The sequence below is a fragment of the Pinus tabuliformis genome, chromosome Q (assembly GCF_031772625.1).
Source record: "Pinus tabuliformis cultivar Carrire ecotype Pingquan chromosome Q, CPIR1, whole genome shotgun sequence".
Classification (NCBI taxonomy): Eukaryota; Viridiplantae; Streptophyta; class Pinopsida; order Pinales; family Pinaceae; genus Pinus; species Pinus tabuliformis.
The window spans coordinates 52,650,032-52,668,410 of record NC_142296.1 but is presented as its reverse complement, the minus strand read 5'-3'; the positions used below and the strand labels follow the sequence as shown (position 1 = coordinate 52,668,410).

Below are 18,379 nucleotides of genomic sequence, written 5' to 3'. Positions count from 1 at the left end.
GTTTACCACATGTTTAAACCTCGTGTGCCTTCCTCTTAATCTAGCCGTCCATCCCCAGATCGACGGTTGACACTTCCCCCGATCGCGTGACCTGTGCATGCAATAACTCGCGGGGGCAGTGGTTTTCGGGCGCCACGTGGCATTTTTCTGTTGGATTGCATGCGGTTATACAGAAACCGCCTGTCCCTGATAGGTGGTGCGAGGAATACCACCCGCCTCCCAATACCGCTCTCCCGCGCGTTAATCATCGTGCATCTTTCGCATGCGATCACTGTCGGATCTGCCGCGTCTAGATCCGACGGCCCTTGTTGCTCCCGCACATATGTCCCCCGATACCCATCGTCAAGCGATCTCCGCCGTTGGTCTTTGTGATCCAATCGCTGAGATTCGTCCCCCCGCTCAGTCTGCCTCCGCCATTCTGTTTGCGCCCGCGGCCTGTTTTGTGCTCCCGAAGGAGAAATGAAGCCATGATCTAGTACTCTCTGCATTAAATCCTCAGCTACCATGGTCAAAGAACAGCACGGAAAAGGACAAACATGACAACCTCGAGCAGTTAACGTGGTTATTAGTCACGGAACTTGTATCAGTCAGTACTTCATCTGCCCGAGAAGGACTGCAGAACAACAGAAAAGGTCATTTTGTCCATTAAAGCAATCAGATTTGTATCAGAGGCCCATATTAGATTGTAAATGTGGTTGGTGGTCAGTTATGACACCTCCACGCATAGGTTAGGAGAGATTTTTTGTATTCAACCTCCATATATACTCTCATATATACTCAGAAGACAGAATGTAATAGGTTGATGAATGTTATTTTTGTTGTAAGCTTCAACTTCTGGAGACTGTAACTACTGTGATACCTACAGTATCTGGTCTTCATTTTCAGCTAATGCAAGCTTCTTTTGTTGTTAATTGCTCACTGTCCACTTCTTCTTTGTTCCAGGCTGTGCCTGTTATGCATTTATTCATGTGCTGTTGATGTTTAGCATTAGAGGGGCTGTCATCCCACCTCTGTGTTTGAATTTAGCATGTATCATTGAATTTGTATGCAGGTTTCTATTGTTTTAATGCCAGAGAGTTGTCATCCTGTCTATGTATTAGGAAATAGATTTACAGACCTTTTAACTGGTTGCAGCCGGCCATCACAAAGTCCTGTGCATCTGCTGGTGTGGTCAGTCTTCTCCATCATCACATTTTCTTTAAAACTGTGAGTAATTGGTGGTCTAAATCCTTATAGTCTGGGGGTGTTCACCCATGTCTGGGGTTAAGCATAGTAGAAGTGGTTATCTGGCTTGAATATGCAGCATTTCTTTCGTTCATCCACCATTTATCCAACTTTTTTGTTGAGTTTGTAATGTTCCTGAGCATCTCTGATATACAACCTAGGAGAGTTTCTTGGGGTGATAACAATAGCTTCGATGGATATGTATGTTTCCATTGATGTTATGATGATGATAGCCATGATGGATGTGTCCCCTATGTTACCTACTTGCATTAGTTCTGGTTCACAATGAACAATGATGCGAATGACTAGGTGATGTTGATGATGCTATTATGACAATGACTAACAACGAGAAAACTTGTTACTGATGATTATTGAGTATGGTAGGAAACCACCAGAGGCACTCGCATATGATGAGTTGACGACACCTGGTTTGATGAAAATTTATATTGTCTTTGAAATTCTAAGTCAATTTTGAAACCTGCTATATATGTTTGTCTATATTCTGATGATATGTTAGTGGTTGCTTGGCCGAATGACTCACATATGGGTGATGGGGTTGTACAATTGGATGGAACTGCATGGGAGGGGTAGGACAATGTCCCTGATCTCACCCACTAGCACTCCCGCCATGACTTGGGCTGGAAAGGTTGAAACGCTTTCGCCTTGAAGATCATGATGTCATGAGGGCAAGTCCCAAAGTTGGGTCGCTCATGAGGAATTTACTAGGGGGCGCGCATCAAGGTGGATTCCTTGATCCCCGACACCATTAGTCTCACTATCGCAGGCAACATAAGAGATGATAGTGGTCTCTATCATTGCACCTATACTTTCCCCTCGTAGCCACTGAATGCTTGAAGGACAAGTGGTATGGCACCCTTGGAACTTCAAGGGAATTTCTTGAAAGGCACGACCAAATTGGCACCCATGGCATCACAAATAAACTGTTAGGCGTGACACCCTTGGAACTTCAAGGGAAGTTCCTGAAGGGCACAACCAATCTTGGCACACTTGGAATCATTAAAAATAAATAAATTAATAAATATAATCAAGATATGAAAACCAGGTAAATTCACATCAAGGGTAAATGATGTTAAAATTGAGGTAATTAAATCAAGAATAAAACTTGGGTTAAGAGGATCATAGGAAGAAATAAAATATTTTACCTTAACAACTCTACCCTTCCCATGTTGGAAAATATTAGGTAGATAATGTAGTTTAATTAGGTAAAAAGGGAAAAGAGGGGCATAAATGGTAAATGTAAGAATAAATATTAATCCTAAAATAGTTAAACCTAATTAAGAGAAGAGGAGGGTGAATTAAAATAAGATTAATTGTTAAATTTTAGAAAAATTTAGAGAACCTCCATGTGGCATAAAGCAGCTAGTTGTAGCAACTCTTCAAGCTCATCACTAGTATGCCCAGACAATCCTTAACATGCTTATCATCTACAGCATCATGACAAAAATGTCTTCTAATCAACCTTAGTACTGCATAGTCACCTTTCCTTACAACGTTCATCATTTGTCGCTGATAGGGTAGCATATAAGTACCATATAGAAGGCAGTATATGCATCCCCCTTTTAGGTCACTCAAGGACAATGTTAGGGTGACTGTGTATTAGGCTGGCATATAGATCTCATTACATTGAATAGAATCACCATTATGACAGTAGACATTAGGAGTTGCTTGAAGCCTTCTTTATCAGATGAAGGGCAGCTTCTAGTGTGGCATAAGCCCAGCAGTTGGAGAAAATCTTGGACTACAACTAGGGCTCTCCTTAGGGCTGTGTAAAGCCTCCTTTAGCTGTAGATGAACCCCTTGTTGACAACAGCTTAGAACAGTGAGTTAGGGATCTCCTTTAGGGCTCTTATGAATAACGTTAAGGTCTTTACCAAACAACTCTCCTTGTTGCGTTATAGAATCCCTTTTTGGATAGCAAAGGAGCCTCCCTAAGTCTCCTTCATGACTGCGGTTAGGGTCTCCCTTTTGGACCGTGGCTTAGCTGTGAATAAAGCCATTCTTCCTCTACGGTTATGAACCAAACAGGACAGTGAATTAGACTTCTTCATAGGCTGTTACGGCTTCTCCATAGGGCAGCGTATTTGACTTCTTCATGGGCTGTTAGGGCTTCTCCCTTCATGACTGTGTGTTAGTTAGAGCATCATTAGGTCAACGGTTAGGACTTCTTCGTACCAGCATTTAGCCTTCTCCATGATAGCGTAGAGCCTTCTCCATTAGGGTAGCGTTGTCTCTTAGGATCTCTCCTCCCACCAAAACCCAAAGAGAATTGGAGAGGAAGAGATCACAAGAAGAGTGTGAGTCCAAATGACTAGCAAGACACCTCATTTTATACTAAAACGTTAAGCACAAGTGGGGGCAATTTGGTTGCTGGCCGACCTTGACGAATTGTCCCATAACACAAATAAATTCATATCTCCATGAATACTTATCATTATCAGATGATCTTTAGATCAATCCTACACCTCTCGATGAGAGGAATCCAAGAAAAATATCGACTGCCATAAATAAGATGAGCCACATGGAGTTTGGCCCTAGTTGCCAATTTTAACAGTTATGGAAACCCTAACTTGTTAGGGTTGAATGGTAATGTCTGAAATCCCAAACCTTTGAAGTATTGGTAATTTAGGGTTTGCTATGTTTTGTATTGAAACCCTAGATCATTAGGGTTTGGTAGAGTGTATAAGAAAGACCCTTATAATGTCCTAAAAATGAAATCCTTGGTGTGTGTGTGTGTGTTTGTCTAATCAAACCCTAGTCTGATCAAGTTTGTTATATGTCTAACTCTGATTGATATTTGTGACGTTGGGTTTGACTAACACATGTTATGATATGCTTGTGCATGATGATGGAATCCTAGATGTATGAATTGATCTATTTGTTGATGGTCATGAGTCCTAGGGTTTGGAACTAAGCCCTAGTCAAAGTTCGATTCTCTAGGAAGATAATATTTATGAGTTCTACGGTTTTGTATTTAAACCTCAGTAGAAGTCAAAATCTTTGATATATGATGACTATGTGATAATTTGAGATTTGTGATTGATGTTTGATTGTTTGAGAAAATCTAGGGTTTACAACAAACCCTAGTGAAAGCTAGTCATGTTGTTGATTGAGTTGTGATTGGTTTTGATTGTTGAATCTCATATATGAAATCTAGGGTTTGTATGAAATCCTAGTAGGAAGTCTAACATATGAATTTTGAAAGTTGTTAGATACATTGTGAATCTATATTTGTTTGAATTGTTTCTAGGGTTTTCTATATGATGTAGTAGGGTATGTCATATCTCTGGAAGAAACATTGAAACCCTAGATGTAATGAAAGTTGTTATGAAATGCTCAAAGTCTTGATGAAGTAGTCTAGGGTTTATGACAAAAACCCTAGCAAGAAGTTGAAGTGTATGTGTCTCTTGTTTGTAACTAAGTTCAAGTATTTGATGTCTAAAGTTGAATGCTTCCGTGATTTTGATATAGTTAACTTCATGCTTCTATAGTTTTGGTTGTACTTGCTATCTAAGTTGTGCAGGTAGATGATCTTCAGATGGTGAAGATATTCGTAAATTAAAGTTGATAAGCATGATGTGAATAATGATGGTCATGATAACTCTGATGAAAAGAATGGAAGCCATGAAAGATTCTCTGATGTTGTAGAAAAGAAGTTGGTCTCCCTAGGTTAAGAGGGAGCTTGGATAGGAATGATTAGATCCTCCCTAGTTAAGAGGGAATGATGGATATGATTCTCTACTTCATGTGTCATGCACTAGACCAGGACTAACAGCCGTAAGTTTTAGTGAAGGCCATGAGTGAGAAAAGAAATTGGAGAATGTATTTTGAAGGGTTGTTGAGATAAGAGAAGTCGGATTTATTTGTAGAATATGTTGTTGCATGAAAGTAGGAAAGGAAGTTGTATGGTTGAGGAATATTTTGCCAAGATTCATTTGGAAAGATCTAAGTACTACTGTGGAAAGTTGAGAAGCAACATCAAGTTGTCTGAAAAACCCCGAAGGTTTGTAAGTGTTTATGTACATTTGAAGTTTGTTACTGATTTGGGTTGTATTTGTACAGGTAAATCTCTTGAAAGTTTGATAGCATGGTTTTACATGCTTAGTGTTGTCGATCAGTTTGTTTGGAGAGATTTGTTGCCGACCTACTTGATCGGGGAGGATTTGTTACTGATTGGAAAGTTGAAGCTTTGTGTGAGACATTACATGCGAGGACATCTGGTCGGCACTTTGTGTTGATGTCTAGTCCCCGAAGTAGGGAGGGTGGCATTGGTCATGGAGCTCTGACCTCGGATACGCGCCTAGATCCCTGGGTTGATGGTTAGTAAGCCTGATGGTACCTAGAGAGTCTAAAATCTTTAGTCCATCTTAGTCCCACCTGGATAGATTGTCCTCGTCAAGGATCTAGTCCATGACATTGCAGTGTCTAAACTGTTGGAGGACCTTGGATAGATTGCCCTGGTCAGGAATCTAGTCCATGGCATTGCGGTGCCTAAATTCTTCGTAGATCATGTGTTCTGACTCCTGAGAGCTTCCATGTACCCCTATAGTTATATGTAAGTATGAATACCTCCATAGTTAACAGGGAGTGTTGAAGAATGTAACTAGGTTCGGTCTTCATAATTGTACATGAGTCAAAATGAAATATACTTGTCAAAAGAAAGCAAAAGAATTTTTATTATTAATTGAATTGACTTGTTAAAGCATGGGCTTCATGCTTGGGTCAATTGTTATAGGTCAAGCCTCCATTGTAGGCTTTAGGATTGTTTATTTAAGTCAAAGTCAAATTTTTTTGGTCAAAGACTCCTCCATCAAGTCTCCTTGCATGTCGACCTTCAGATTAATTGTCTACAAGTCGGCTTATCCAAACAACCTCATGTCAGCTTATTTCAGTAGGAAACAACTATATATATAAGCATAAGGACTTCACTCAAAATACAATGAGAAAAAGTTTGGATCAATTTCAAAGAATGAGTTCGTAGAAGATCGGTGAAATCACAATGTAGTAGAGATGTAACTTCGCTCAAAATCGCAGAGAAGATTTCGGTAGATCCAAGAGACAGAGTTTCGGTATATCTCAGAGACAAGTTCGGTTATTAAAGAAGATAACTATTCGGTGAATTTCATAGATACAAATTCAGACCGAAGGCATGATTGTATTGCAGTATTGGTCATCATTGTTGGACCGAAGCTTGGGCTATCTCCACAGTATCATATTACAGAACAATGCGTGCCAATATTAGAGGACTGTGTTGCTACATCTACAAGAACGAAGACAGGGATGTCACTACAAGTATAGGGATATCATTACAGGAACGAGACATAACTTTGTTATGTGGTTGAGTTATCAAATGTTTACTGGACTGTGTCATTACATAAAGAACCGAAGCATGTCAGATGCATCTCACGGAAATTTGTAAAGGGTTATCTCATTGTTGCAAAGAAGACATGTTGAGGACTAAGAGCTGAAGAAGAATAAACAAGGTTGACTTGGTGGAGGGAGTCTCTAGTCTAGGTTGTGAAGGTCTTGGTCATCTCATCTTGTTTTGAATCTACTAAAGGAAGAATTCTTGACCAGGTTTTCCCCTAGAGTGGGGTTTTGCCTTGGCTGCGTGCCTACATCTTGTGTCCTCTTCTATTTGTTGTTTGGCATTAGTCTTGATGATAAGAAAAGATAATTCAAAAGAAAGAATAATAATAATAAACCATCACAAGAAAATTTCATAATAAGAGAAATCGATTAACTTGCCACCCTATTGGATTTCTCAATAGGATTCTCCCAGAAAAAGATAGAAGATTATGAAGACACATTTGCTTCGGTTGTCAGTTATTTTTCTATTAGATCTATTATTTCTCTTGCTTCTGTTGTAGGTTGGAAATTGCACCAAATGGATGTTAAGATTTCTTTCCTGAATTGAGTCATTGAAGAGGAAGAATATATTAAACAGCCTCAAGGCTTTGAGATTCATGATAGAGAGGCACATGTTTGTAAATTGAAGAAAGCCGTGTATGGGCTTAAGCAGGCTCCTCGTATATGGTACTCTCGAATTGATGGGTATTTGTTGAGTCCTGGTTTCACAGAGAACGATGTTGATCCAAATTTGTACTTCAATGTTGTTGAAGGTGAACCCTTGATTTTGTTGTTGTATGTAGATGATTTAATTCTAATAGTGGCCAAAGAACTCAGTGTCCAATGTAACAGGGAGCTGATTTTTGAATTTGAGATGAAGGATCTTGATCTTATGCATTACTATTTCGGATTGGAAATATGGCAAAAGCCTTATGAAATATTTGTTGGACAAGGAAAGTTCACCATTAAGATCCTTCATAAATTTAGCATGATGGACTATAAGTCCATGGACACTCCTATGGTGACAAATTTGAAGAAGCCATGAGATTGTGACTCTGACTTGGTTGATCCCTCTATGTATCGCAAATTGATTGGCTCATGGAACTATTTGGTTAACACCAGGCCTAATATCTGCACTACTGTGAATACGTTGAGCCAATTCTCGGTTGAGCCCCCACATGTGCATTGGGTTGCAGCGAAACATATATTGGGATATCTGCATGGCACCGTTGATTATGGTTTGAGATATGTTTCTAATGGAGAATGGTGCCATGTAGATATCCCAATATATGTTTCGCTACAACCCAATCAATGGGCTTAACTGAGAGAACTTAGTCTATGGGCAAGAAGATTGTCCTGGTTACTCCCTTGGGTCATTGAGATTGAATGAGAAACTAATATGGTTGTGGAGTTTGGTTTTGAGGCTTAAAGTGACCCCTTAAGTCATTGTCTTTGACTGAGAGACTAGTGGGTTTGGCGGGGACATTGATTTTGAATTCTCTTCATTGAGTCATTGTGTTTGACAAAGAGACCAAGTGGGCTTGGCCAGGAAGCTTGATTGTTTTACTACTCTCTTGGGCCATTGTGCTTGACTAAGAAATCATTGCATATGGTTGGACAGTTTAGCCTCATGGATTGATCCCATGATCAATTGGGTACTGACCTTGATGCCATTGCGTTTTGGCTTATGGGATGAGTTTGATACTATGTATCTTTCCTTATGATGAGACTTGTACATCTTATCTCTCCCTTGGGTTATTACTGAGAGACCAATGGATTGGTCGGGGAGATTGATCTTGAGAGAGAGAATGAAAAGTACCTCCCTAGCTAAGAGGGAGTGTTGAAAATTGGTAGCTTTGGTCGGTATTTTCATTGGCAAAATCAAAGAAGAAATTATGTATTTTCTTGTTGACCAAGTCAACCTCGTTTACACAAGTTGGCCCAACCACTTGAAGGGGTTTGACCCTATGGTCAAAACCCACTTCCTAGCACACATATATATTAGTATTCGATTGACCTCATTTGACATCCATCCATCACATCTCATTCAACCAACACCAGAATATTTGTTCACACGTGCGAGGAGAAGAAGAAGAAGCAAAATTTTTGCATTGAAAGAAGTTTGATCTCTGTTTGACCATCATTGACTTGATTTGTTCATCTGATTTGAACGAGTTTTTGACTAAGGTTTGGAGGCCGAGGTTCTGCTCCTAATCTGGCTCGTTGACCGAGAGTTGATTGTAGGTCAACTTACGTCATTTGACCAAGACTTTGTTTGAGAAATTGCAAGCCAAATTTTGGCCCCTTTGACCAGCTACCTCAGGTTGAAATTCAGCCCTTTGTTGCAGACTTGGAATTTGACCAATGCGTTGACTTTTCTCTCTCTTTTGACTTGTTTCAATTTCCATTTATTCAGGTCAGAGATTGGAATATTGACTAGAATATTTTGATGTACATTTTGATGAATTGAACTCTCTCTCATAAAGAAATATTAGCGAGTTTTCCCCCTTGTGGGGTTTTGTCCCAATAAATTTTTAATGTCTCTTGTCTCATTGTTTACTATGAGACAAGACCCTCCTTTTGCGCCATTTCATTAGGTGCAAGCAAACAGTTCCTCAACACATCATTCTAGCAGAGTTCAGGGCTCAACCTTTCCGCCTAGAGGTGATATTCAGGTTAGTGTCGCTCCTGCACAGGCTCTAAGGCCTAGCAGACACGAGGGGTCGTGACAGATACCCATATTTAGCATATTGCTCCTCGGAGAACATCACCCCTATGCAGATAGGCCGATCCAAATGTTGGTACACCGGTGTGACAGAGCTTCTGGAGGCTTCAGAAATCCAGATTGACCATCTCCCTCCTTTTCAATACTCTCTGAATGCCCCAGGCCACCTCCTCCCCAATTAGCAAGAGCTGAATAAAATCATTAAGGAGGATATTTATAGACGATACATTCAGATTACATGGTCCAATCCTCCCAATGGGTTGCGTCCCAAAATGGCCTTCTACGTGGAGCATTGTCTGGAAATCAGGGATAGGCTCATCATTAAACCCCAGTACACGTTCCAGCATTGGATGCATGCCCTTAGAATCCCCCTCGAGCAGTTCAGAGTTGGGTCTCACAGACTCCGGGTGGAGACAGATCACCACACAGATAGGATTTGCCAACTCTGTCACTTACAGGAGATAGAGACAGAGACACACTTCATCTTTGGATGCCCTGCTTACTACGAGATTCGAGGTCGTTTCCATTGTCTCTTCAGGTCTTCTCAGACTTTGACCAGCATCCTCAAATATGTTGATCTAAGATGCCTTTCACTTTATCTCCAGGAGGCCTTCCGATTTCGGGCCCGTTTTCTTCAACCCCCCACCAGATCGGACACCACGCAGAAGATCACAAACTTCTTTAGGGTGCTACCATCAGTGCGGGGCACCAAAAGAACCATTGACCGACCCACAGACACTGAAACCAGATCAATGCGGTCCCGGGGGGGCCGACCCACCAGACTGCACTAGCGCTCCAGGATTGGATCCACGCCTGGAAGGCGCCCTAGAACCTCCAGGCGACAGCAGCGACAGCCCAGTATGCCCACAAGACAGCAGATTTTAACATGCTTCTCTCAGTTTTCTTCTCTCGACCTCGGATGTTAGGAGTAGGATCTGGACAAGGGACCCCTGCCTTTTCTTCTCCTTCTTCTTCTTCTCCTTCTCTGCTCCATCGTAGTGCTTTGTTTCGAGGCCGAGAGCTTCTAGCTTCTATATTTACATTTACTTAGATTGTAGATGTATTTTCTGCTTTTTAAAAGAAATGTTAAAGGGGACCGTTTGGTCCATCGGCTTGGCATGAGGTAATCATTGTAACCGATAGTCCTGTTGACCTCTTATGGTCATTTGTTGGACATTAATAAAATTATCTTATCTTATCTTATCTATTGAAAAAGTTAATGGTTGAAATTTTTCATGTGTAATTGATTAATTATTGGAATGCTCTAAAGAAATTGTATCATTGGAACTAGTTATCAGTTTGAAAGATTGTACTAGTCTTGATTGCACTAGAAACTCAACACTTAGGTCATGGGGTTTGACGAAGAAACCATGGTTTATGGTTGGGGAGATTGATAAGAGTCTAAGCCCAGATTGCTCCCTTGGTCATGGGGTTTGACCTCGAATTTGGAAGCCATGGAGTTTGGCTGGAGAGATTGGCTTAGTAAGCATCAAAGCTTGGATTGCTCCCTTCGTCATGGGGTTTGACCTAGAAGCCATGGAGTTTGGCTGGAGAGATTGGCTTAGTAAGCATCAAAGCTTGGATTGCTCCCTTCGTCATGGGGTTTGACCTAGAAGCCATGCAGTTTGGCTAGGGAGATTGGCTCTGTTAGCATCAAGGCCTAGATTGTTCCGTCGGTCATGGATTTTTGACCATATTGCCATGGGGTTTGGCTAGTGCGTTGAGCTTGTGCTTCATAGCATCAGGTAGGTATTTACCATTCATGACATGTGGAAATGGTAAATGGGCCCCGGGTTCACCATGGGTTAAGTGGGGTTCCAAACATGTCTCCAAGTGACGACTTGTTAAGTTGGTGACCCTAGGACTAGTGGGTGACTAGTTCCTCTATTGGATGTTGATGCTTTCAATCTTTCAACCTTTTCTTGGAATGGAGAAATTTTATTCATCGTATGTACATCTGTGGAAGTCAAGGAGAAATACCTCCCTAGCTAAGAGGGAGTGTTGAAAATATGTAGCTGTGGTCAGTATTTGAAGTCTACAAGTCAAAGGAAAAATAATTATTATTCTTGTTGCTCAAGTCAGCCCCTAGTTTGATAGGTTGGCCCCACCTCATGAAGGGGTTTGACCCTTGGTCAAAAACCCACTTGATTGGACACATAACTTAACAAAGAGACCTCCGCATTTGGCATAATCAACTCGACTTATCTCAAGAAAATATGATATTCTGTTCACATGTGCGAAGAGGAAGAAATTGTGAAAATTTCACTACTGAAATTGTATTGCGGGCCGCGGCAACTAGAATTAATTCTTCTAACTGATAAATTAATTATGTAGTTTATTGCTACGGCAACAACAAATTAATCACACTGCAATCTTCACAAAAATAAATAGTGTGGAAGATAAACTGGAACTAAGAAAATACAGGCACTCACACACAAAAATATAACACCTTTATTTTTGGACAAAAGTCCCCTGAAAAACCCAACTTGGGAAAATCGTTGCCACAATTGAGGGTTTTTATTATTAAGCAGTAGTGAGAAAAGTATGAGTGCAATTAGATGCCGAAATTTGACAATCTTATAGAGAAAAATACTGGAAAAAATATTATGACGAATTTTCCCCACTCCACAAGCAATCTGGGCTCTAACTGCTAGCTCCAAGTGAGTCGTCCAAACTAGCCTGCGCAGACCCTGTGTCACCCTAGCACAGACTGCCAAACATAATGCCTAGAACAGTTGCTACTCTAGTTGTCTTGTCTGCTGCTCGCTGAGAAACTGTCTCTCTGGCACTCTAGAAACACTTTCTGGCCTCTGGAACTGAAAATGAGCTTCTCTCTAGCAAAATCGAGTTGCCCTCTAGACTCTAGAGGTTATTGTGCAGCTTTTGCATCAGCCTCTCTATAGATACTTCTGCCCCTCTGCAAGCTACTCTCCAGAACTGGAAGACTTCCTCCAGACTCACTGTCTTTGTCACTCTTCGTCTCTGCTTCCCTTCTTTGGCTCGAACTATTCCGGCAAAATTCTGCTCCTCTCTGGAAAAATCAAATTGCCCAAGGAAATCAATCTCAAGTGTGCTCCTCCATCTAACCATCAACTTCTTCTTATAATCTCACTGTGGGACTTCAATGGCCAAGATTAAAACTTAATCAATGGCTGAGATTATTTCCTAGTCGATCTGTGTGAATTTCTAGAGAAATCTCACCTTCCTCAATTAATTCTTGTTAATTAATAATTTTCCCTAAGTTAGACTTAGGAAAAATTTAATTACTAATTAATTAACTTAATTAAGGCATTTATAGGTGGATTTTCCTGAAATCTTTTCTGGGTTATGGAGTCTTAGTGTTTCTTAGCCTCTCTGACAACTATCAAGTCTAGAACACCATCCAATGCTACAAAACTAACAGAAATGTGAAGTTTGACCGGCGAGCTTTGCTCAGTGTTGATTTTGATTATTTCTGGGCTATGTTGACAGAATCTTTGACTGTCCTCTAAAGAGAATTTTCTAGCATCTTTGAGAAGAGGTTGACCAAATTTGTAGGCTGATTTTATTGGCGTTGACTTTCTGTATTGACTCTCTTTGACCGCAAGTCAAACAATACTATTTGACCAAATCTTCTGTGGAGCAGCAAGGCCAAAATTTGGCCCCTTTGACCTCAGTTGACTAGGAGCAGCGGCAGGCCAAACTTCGGCCTCTTTGACCATATTTGACTTGTGAGCATAAATTGACTTTTTCTCTCTCCTTTGGCTGGCTTGACATGGAATTTGGTTTGGTGAATGGAACGATATTTTGACTGAAATTCAGATGTACAAATTGATTCAATTGGACAATTTCTCTGAAGAAAAGGTTGTTGGTTTTTTCCCCTGATTTGGGGTTTTCTCACGGTAAATTTTATGTCTCTTGTGCATTTTTATTTTACTGTGATCTCTACTGCCCTACTGCATTTATGGTTGAAATTTTCTGAAGTGTAATTGCATTATGATCTGAAATGTACTAAAGAAGTGATTGTATCATTGGAAGTAATTATCTGGCAGAAAAATTGTGCTTGTTTTAATTGCACTATAAAAATCAACACACCAGACCTTCCACCATTAGAGGACCTATTACCTTTTCCCATAAATAGAGAAAAGGGAATTGATAGTATATTGTAGATCAAATACATTTATGGTATATATTTGATGTTATTTTGTTTTGTCTATTTAATTTGAATTGACAGCTACTGATATTTGATGTGTGATGCATCATTTAACATCTAGTACATTCCTATATATTTATATTCTTTCTTATTTATGTGGGAATGCCAATTTTTTAATGTTATTATTAGCTTAAGGGCAAGTTATTTTCTTTCTATATATAAAGCATATCCAATATAAGTCTTTGGAAAATGAAGGAAATAGATTTATTTTATGATTTCTAATCCCTTAGAAAATTCAGTACTCCATTATTAGGATATCTTTATTTATATGACACATTAGTATAAACAAGAAAAAAAATTGTGCCTTACTTCATATCGATCCCACGTTTGCTTGTAGCCAAGAACCACTCTTGTTATAAACACAATAAGTGCACCGAATGCAATCACATCAAGCATAAACGCTGAGCTGCATAACAATTGGAATTTGTTACCATGCTTACAAACAATTACTCAACAGTTAAATTTTAACTAATTCAGCTCCCTTTAACGTGTACTTTAGTGATAGTAAAAAATTTAAAGAGCTGGATAAATTAAGATAGTCGGGAATCCCTACATGGATTGTCACTAGTATAGCATGCAAAACTATGATGTCACATACGATGCATAAATACTTTTTCACATCTTCGGCCCAGAAAGCAGATTTGATATTACAATGTGAAACATACCATGGGGTGTTCAAATGCTTATTCACATGCTGAATATCACACCAAACATAAATGCATACTAATGATTATATATACGTATCCCATATTGAATGCAACAAAGTAAAAAAAATTGTTCTTTGAAATTTAACCATAAGATGTTTTTCAACTTCATTGTATAAAAATGAATAAAGAGGCATGTATTTTGGATACTAGTCAGCAAGCATTGATGGTACATACAAAATCGTAGAGGTTAAATAATAAATATTACATGTCTTGAATGTTAGTTTTTGCCTATTGCTCTGATATGTTTTCCATTAACCATCAATTTCTGTCATTTCCTTAGTCATCAATCAGCTATCTGCACTTAAATAATGATTTCAGCACCTATGCATGGGGTGCATTACATGAGGAGTTAAATAAACGAGACTGTTTGGCAAGTGTTGGCATCCACAAGGAGTGTGCTTGCTGTGCATTGTAGTGCCCCGCTCTAGTTGACTGACCTTGATATGACATTAGCATTGATTTAGCCTTAAGGCTCACACATTATTCTTTGAGGACCTCAGGTTGAGGATCCAGACACTTGACTCTACTATTAGTGGATGTGATGGTTATGTTGTTATCTAGTTGATGTTATGATGACAATAGTTGTGATGGGTGTGTTTGTTTCCTAGTTGATGTTATGACGATGATAGTTGTGATGGATGTGTTTGTTTCCTAGTCGATGTTATGATGATAATAGTTGTGATGGATGTGTTTATTTCCTAGTCAGTGTTATGATGATGATAGCTTTGATGGATATGTATGTTTTCTACTGATGTTATGATGATGATAGTTGTGATGGATGCGTTCATTATGTTGGCTACTTACATTAGTTCTAGTTCACTGTGAACAACAATGTGGATGCCTATGTCATGTTGATGATTTAGTCTATGCTATTATGTCAATAACTAACACCATGAAACATTGTTACTGATGATTATCGAGTATGGTAGGAGAACACCAGATGCACTCGCATGTGATGAGTCGACGAAATGTGGTTTGATGGAATTGAATATTTTGTCTTTCAAATTTTAAGGCTCAATTTCAATTTTGCTATAAATTTTAATGACATGTTAGTGGCTATAGGCATAGGTAGTTGCTTGGCCGAATGACTCACACATGAGTGATGGGGTTGTACAGATAGATGGAACTTCATGGGAGGGGTGGGACAACGTCCCTGATTTCACCCACTAGAACTCCCACAATGACTTGGACTGGAAGGGTTGGGATACCTTTGCCTTGAAAATCACGATGTCATGGGGGTAGACCCCAGATTGGGCCGCTCACGAGGATTTTACTTAGGTGTGTGCATCGAGGCAGATTCCTCGATCTAAAACACCATTAGTCTCACTATAGAGGGCAACACGAGAGATGATAATGGTCTCTGTCGTTACACCGAAATCTTCCCCTCATAGTCACTGGATGCTTTAAGGGCAAGCGGCGTGGCACGCTTGGAACTTCAAGGGAAGTTATTGAAGGGCACGACTGGCTTGATACCCTTGGCATCAAGAAGAAACTATTAGGTGTGGCACCCTTGAAACCTCAAAGGGAAGTTCTTGAAGGGCACGACCGACTTGGCACCCTTGGCATCAAAAAGAAATTACTAAATATAATCAAGATATAAAAATCCTACTAATTCACATAAGGTGGTAAATGAGGTTTTAGAACCAAGGCAATTAAACCAAAAATAAAACTTGAGGTAAACGGAAAATAGGAAGAAATAAAAATATTGTACTGCTTGAGAACTCTACCCTTCGCATGTTGGAAAATATTAGGTAGATAATGTACTATTGATAGTGTTGGATACTACCAACATATAGGGGATCTCTTCGATATGAGGTCCCAATTAGACCTCACACCATTCGGTGTAGGAGTCCCATCCAGAATACGGCCCAACTATCATTTACTTAAAGACATGCCTTGGATTTAGCAGTTAGCATGAGAGAGAAACGCACATGTGATTTTGAATGAGCAAAGGAGTATGCCTTGTGAATGTTTGATTGCAGATGTATCAAGGTTATTTCACTGCAGAGGGGAAATAAAGTGAACCTCTAAAAGAGAAGTAATAGTACTACCTTAATGGAGACACACACGAATGAGAAAGACATGTCTAACATCAAGCGAAATAGTTCACATAGATGCGACAATCATTACAATCATTACAACACATTCCCAATAAGTTAAGCACCAAAGTCATCAAAAAAGTCAATTATTTTAGTACATGTGAGAGCGAACATGAATCATAAATATTCAAAGAGTAGTCTTGAAACATCCACAATCCATGTATGAAAATGTGCTGGCCCAAAGGCTTCAAGTATTAAGCAAAAGTTCCAAGATACGTAAGTACAATGAAAATCACTAGCTCCAACAGTGAAGCGTTAGGGCCACTACTTGCTTTCAGATCCTCATGAATCTTGACTATTTATTTTTGGTAGCATCAGATGTTCTCTAGCCATGAAAATTGGTGGAGAGGCTAAGGCACATAAGATCTCCAAGACCCAGAAATCGTTTGGGGAAATTCCACCGAGATGAAGAGATATTAAAATAATTAATAGTTTTAATAGGTTCCTAAGTCTAAACTTAGGGAAATAAAAATATTAATGGGTATTAATAAAGATAAGGGTGAGAAACTTCTAAGAGATGAGGATCACATCTGTCTTAATCTTAGCCGTTGATTAGAGACTTAATCTCGACCGTTGATTCATCAACAGGAAAAGTATAAGAGAAGACTTGAAGATCATTTGGAGAGACATCGACAAATACTCAATATCTCAAGGAAAATCGATTCTCAAGAGAAGGAGATCAATTTCAGAGGGAGAGTTGCAGGGTGGAGGAAGAGGAGGGCATCAACAACATTCTGTGACTGAGGAGGTGACGTAGGGACAGTGAGAGACATCGGAGGGAGAGACGCATTCCAGAGGTGAGACGTAGCCCTCATGCAGGCTGATGTAGAGGGACGTAGAGCCACGCTGAGCCACGCAGAGTGACGCGGAGGTGACGCAAGAGTGAGAGAAGGGTCTCCAAAGTGTCAGACAGTCAGAAAGGGAAAGTCTCACGGGGAAAATTGTCCAAAAATAACGGTGTCCCTTGTGTTGTCTCAGTTTATTTCAGTGGTTGATCTGTATATTTGTGAAGGCTGCAATTGTGTTTACATCGATGTTTATGTTATTAAATAACTTGTTAATGTAAAGAACAAGTAGGAGATAGTAAACTAGATATTGCAGTAGGGGTTTTTGATGTGTTAGATTCAGAAATTTTCACATGTTATCGGAGCGATTGCAGATCAAGGAGGACTGAAGACACTAGCAGGAGAAATCTAAGGATTTGTAGCAGTAAAGCAGTTGTCTTGAGAGACAGCGTTGTTCTAGAGTTGAAGAGGCAAGAGGAGGAGTGACTCGGTGCTAAGAGGGTGACGCAAAGGCTCACGCAAAGCCTATGTCAGCATTCTGATCCTGGAGGAGAGCCAACGCAGAAGTAGAGGAGGGTCAGATCAAGCCTACGCAGTGCCCGGTCATCTTTCTCAGTCAAGAAGGATTGACGTTGATGCTAGGAGGAGCTAATCCAGCTCTCACTGTGATTGTGCAGAACCAGAATGGCTCAGATTCTTTAGTTGCCGAGGCTAAGGGAGCTGTGCAGATTGTGATTTGAGGAGCTGGTGGGACGTTGTTTATGTCTGTGCAAAACAGTGTCTAAGGAGATGGAACCATGGTAGAGGGAAGCACTACCTTGACAGATTTCTAGCCAAGAAATCCAGATCCGAGTTGCAACGGCAAAGGGGGATTGGAGGAGTGATTCGACAGTTGTCCGATTTCCAGGAAGGAAGTCGAGACTCAGAGGGAGTCTAGAAGAGGAGCAGAGGTGGCAGTGAATGGATTGAGGGATCAAGGCAGATTGGACATGGCTTCCATTTTTGTCATCTCGAAGGCCAGGATCCTGGCAATCCTGTATAAACATTGTATTAAGGACTATGCCTTGAAAACCATAGCTATCCCAGTTGACCCGAATGCTAATGAGAAGTATGAGGAGGCCAAGGCGAAGGTGAAATGCATGATCTTAAACGGGGTCAAAGATCATGTCATACCACATAGTGCTAAGAATAACACAGCAATGGAGATGTGGGAGGCGCTGACCACCTTATACCAGGGCTCTTCTGTCCAACGTTTTGACCACTCCATTTCAACTACCCCA

At 40.2% G+C, this 18,379-nt stretch overlaps 1 protein-coding gene across 1 annotated transcript in view; it reads right to left on the bottom strand.

The window, feature by feature from the left end:
* The window catches only part of LOC149218262 (uncharacterized), a 595,146-nt gene that overhangs the window by 179,341 nt on the left and 397,426 nt on the right, over positions 1–18,379 (bottom strand). Inside the window, exon 9 of the mRNA XM_089386517.1 lies at positions 13,818–13,914. Within this exon, the coding sequence (XP_089242643.1) occupies positions 13,818–13,914 (97 nt within the window). The remainder of the gene's footprint in view (positions 1–13,817; positions 13,915–18,379) is intronic.